The sequence below is a fragment of the Mastomys coucha genome, unplaced genomic scaffold, assembly GCF_008632895.1.
Source record: "Mastomys coucha isolate ucsf_1 unplaced genomic scaffold, UCSF_Mcou_1 pScaffold3, whole genome shotgun sequence".
In the NCBI taxonomy this organism is placed as follows: Eukaryota; Metazoa; Chordata; class Mammalia; order Rodentia; family Muridae; genus Mastomys; species Mastomys coucha.
The window spans coordinates 46110765-46114002 of NW_022196909.1; the positions used below are offsets into that span (position 1 = coordinate 46110765).

A 3238-nucleotide genomic window follows, 5' to 3' on the forward strand; every position below is an offset into this window, starting at 1 on the left:
AAAAAAAAAAAAAATACCAGCTGAAAAGGCCCTGGAAAGGGGAGGGAGGCATGAGGGTGGGACTGTCGGGTCCCCCCACCCTGGTTTCTGGTGTAATCGTTTGTATAATCAGCACTGGGAAGGGAAAACAATCCCTTTAATACTAAGGCTAGCGTCACTCCGAGAGACTAAACTTTCCAGAAGCATCCGGAACTGAGTGTTGAGCAAAGGGTATCAGAGAGAGGCCAGAAACACCCTCAGAAAACTCCAGAAACCCTTCTCCAGAGAGCATGTGCTCTCTGCCTACACAGTGTTTTTAGAAACTTTTTTTTTTTTAACTGGGTCGAGGGGATCCTACTCCGTCAGGCTTAGTGGCAACTGGCTTACCCACTGGGCCATCTCGCCCGCCCTCTTAAACGCAGTTTTTTCTAATGCAAAAATTAATCGAATTTGTCTATTTGCTTTATCAATTTGGCAGATTAGAAACAGCAAATTAGGGCTGGTGAGATGGCTCAGCGGGGAAAGAGCACCGACTGCTCTTCAGAAGGTCATGAGTTCAAATCCCAGCAACCACATGGTGGCTCACAACCACCCGTAATGAGATCTGATGCCCTCTTCTGGTGCATCTGAAGACAGCTACAGTGTACCTACATATAATAAATAAATAAATCTTAAAAAAAAAAAAAAGAAACAGCAAATTAGAAACGGAAGTGGGGCTGGTTAAGAGCACTGACTGCTCTGCCAGAGGTCTTGAGTTCAATTCCCAGTAACCACATGGTGACTCACAACCATCTGTAATGGGATCTGACGCTCTCTTCTGGTGTGTCTGAAGACAGCTATGGTGTACTCACATATATAAAGTAAACAAATATTAAAAAAAGAAAGGGAAGGGAAGTGCTAAGAGCGACAGTGGCAGGAAGGCGAGGTGAGCTTCGGGCTGAACCAAAAGCTTTGGACCACTCAGGGTCCTCTGTCACCCAGGACAATCACTGCATTCAAGGAAATAGGCGCTGTGACATCTGCCTTCTCAGCAGGATAAAAGGGGTGACCTGGTGGCTCACGCCTTTAATCTCAGCACTTGGGAGGCAGAGGCAGGCGGATTTCTGAGGCCAGCTTGGTCTACAGAGTGAGTTCCAGGACAGCCAGGGCTACACAGAGAAACCCTGTCTCTATCTCTAAAAACAAACAAACAAAAAGATGTGCCTTTTTGAAGAGATGAAAACGAGTGGCCTTTGCGCGCTAAGGGCTGTGCAGATTATCAGCGATGCTATCAGGGGGAAGACTGGATTAAAACGAGTGGGGGGAGCCAAGAGGTTACATATCACTCCCCCTGGCCCAGCACATGGCTCCGCCCACCTGGAGATCCGGCCGGCCCCGCCCACGAACCAGATGGCTCCACCCAACACCAGAAGGACCCAGCCCACTCTGCCCAAGGTGCACATGGCCCTAACCCCTCACCTCGAGGTCCAGACCAATCAAACCACGCACTCACGTTCACACGCTCTCCTGTGGCTTATCAGAACACCTGAAGCCCTCCCTCCCCTACGAAACGAGGTCCAGACCCTTTTCACACACCCGACCCCAGCCCTCCCCCGCCACCACCACCCCCGCCCCACTCCATCACCAGGCTCACCCAACAGTCAGAGGTTAGCCCAACACCTAGATTCCTCAGTCTTAGGAGGCCTCACCCGGGAGCTCACCGTCCCACCCTCCCCTCTGCCCGCCCTCCTGCCCAGACTGTCACCTGAGTGTAGTGGCCGCACATCTGGCCCGGATCGCAGGTGGCCGTGCTAACATTGTAATACTCGTGCTCCTCGTGCCAGTTCCCCACGGCCAGCGGCACGTCCATGCCCTCGTCCGTGATGGCAAACAGGTTCTCTCCGCGCCGCCCGCGCTCTTTGTTGTGGCCCCACACGCACTTCTGAGCGTAGGCCTTGGCGAAGGCGGCCAGCGTGTCGTCCCACCTCTGCAGGGATGCAAGGGAGTCGAGACAGGGGAGGTGAGTGTGGTTAAATTAGGCTGGGGTGTCCTGAAACCTCAGGAGGCCAGAGACGGGCTCGCCGCACCACGCCTCTCCTCTCCCTAGCTAGGTGGCCCCTGGCTTGTCTCCGGAATTTGTCCCCGTGGGTTTCAGTGGGATGGGGCAGGGCCACCCCAGACTATGGGGTTCGTCTCTTACCATTCATAGGGCATGGGGGCGGGGGACAGAGGATTGATGTCAGTTGTGATCTTTGTGTGCCCTGTGTAGCTGGGGGAGGGAGCGGGAGGGGCGGGGATGCCCACTGGGCGGTTTGAACTGCTCGAGCATCTGAAGCTGTCCAGAGAAATGCATCAACACCGGCTGCCGCCTCCCTGCACTCTCTGCATCCGGTCCCTCCTCCCCGAGGAAACTGTCTCTGTGAAGGGTCCCTCGCTTTCTTGGAGCCCTGTCTAACACATCTCTGTCAACCCCCAACTCCAGATTCTCCAGTCTGTCTCATCTCAGGTGAGACTCCGGGGAAGGGCAGTTTTGCTTAGAGAGAGCCTCCGAGATTCCGTGTCCCTGGCTGGGAGAAGATGGAGCGAGTGTGGCGCGTGGGAGGAGGGACTGACCCCAAGGACTGAGGAGGAAGACCTGGATCCCATTAAACCCTGTCTCGGCCTTTCCTGGAAATGGATGCCTGCCTTGGCTCTAGCTCCGCCCTCTGTGTTCCCCTCTTCCCGAGCCTGGCAACCCCACCAAAAGCAGCAGCAGGAGCTTGGGGTGACATGGGGGGAACTCTGTGACCCCGCCTACTTCCCACCTACTCAGTGCTTTAGTTTCCTGGAATCCCCCACTCCCTGAGGGACCCTGAACTGGGCCTTGATGAGCTTTTCTCTTTCTCTCTTTGGTCATTTTTAAAAATCAATTAGGCACTTAACTTTTAGGTGTGAATGCAGGTGCACGCCTAGCAGAGCCTGCGTGAACAAGGAGAGCTTTTGGGAGTCCTTTCTTCCTCCACAGTCTCTGGGGAGGGAACTTGGCTCTTCTGATTTGCTTGGGCCAATGTTTTGAGGAACACCTGGCTGGCCGTGCTCTAGCCGTTTTGTTTCAAATCACTGGTGTGGGTGGTCCCCCAGACTCTGACAATAGTGGGCAGTTGGGAGCAGAAACGGGAATCAGGGGGGTCTAGGGTGATCGGTGGATCCACGGGGCTCCAGGATAGAGAGATAGACCCCATTCTTGGGCAAGCAGTAACATAATCTCTATCTGTCACAGTGCTGGGTGTTTTTCCCCCCT

The 3238-nt window shown here is 54.2% G+C and overlaps 1 protein-coding gene and 1 long non-coding RNA gene across 2 annotated transcripts in view; one reads left to right on the plus strand and one right to left on the minus strand.

Annotated features, from left to right (window-relative positions):
• The window catches only part of Pi16 (peptidase inhibitor 16), a 9017-nt gene that overhangs the window by 3632 nt on the left and 2147 nt on the right, over nt 1-3238 (minus strand). The window contains exon 2 of the mRNA XM_031348216.1: nt 1724-1945. Coding sequence (XP_031204076.1) covers nt 1724-1945 — 222 coding nt within the window. The remainder of the gene's footprint in view (nt 1-1723; nt 1946-3238) is intronic.
• On the plus strand, nt 1745-2632 carry LOC116075187. Its single transcript, XR_004112454.1, has 2 exons — nt 1745-1978; nt 2441-2632. It is a non-coding gene; the product is annotated as an uncharacterized LOC116075187 (long non-coding RNA).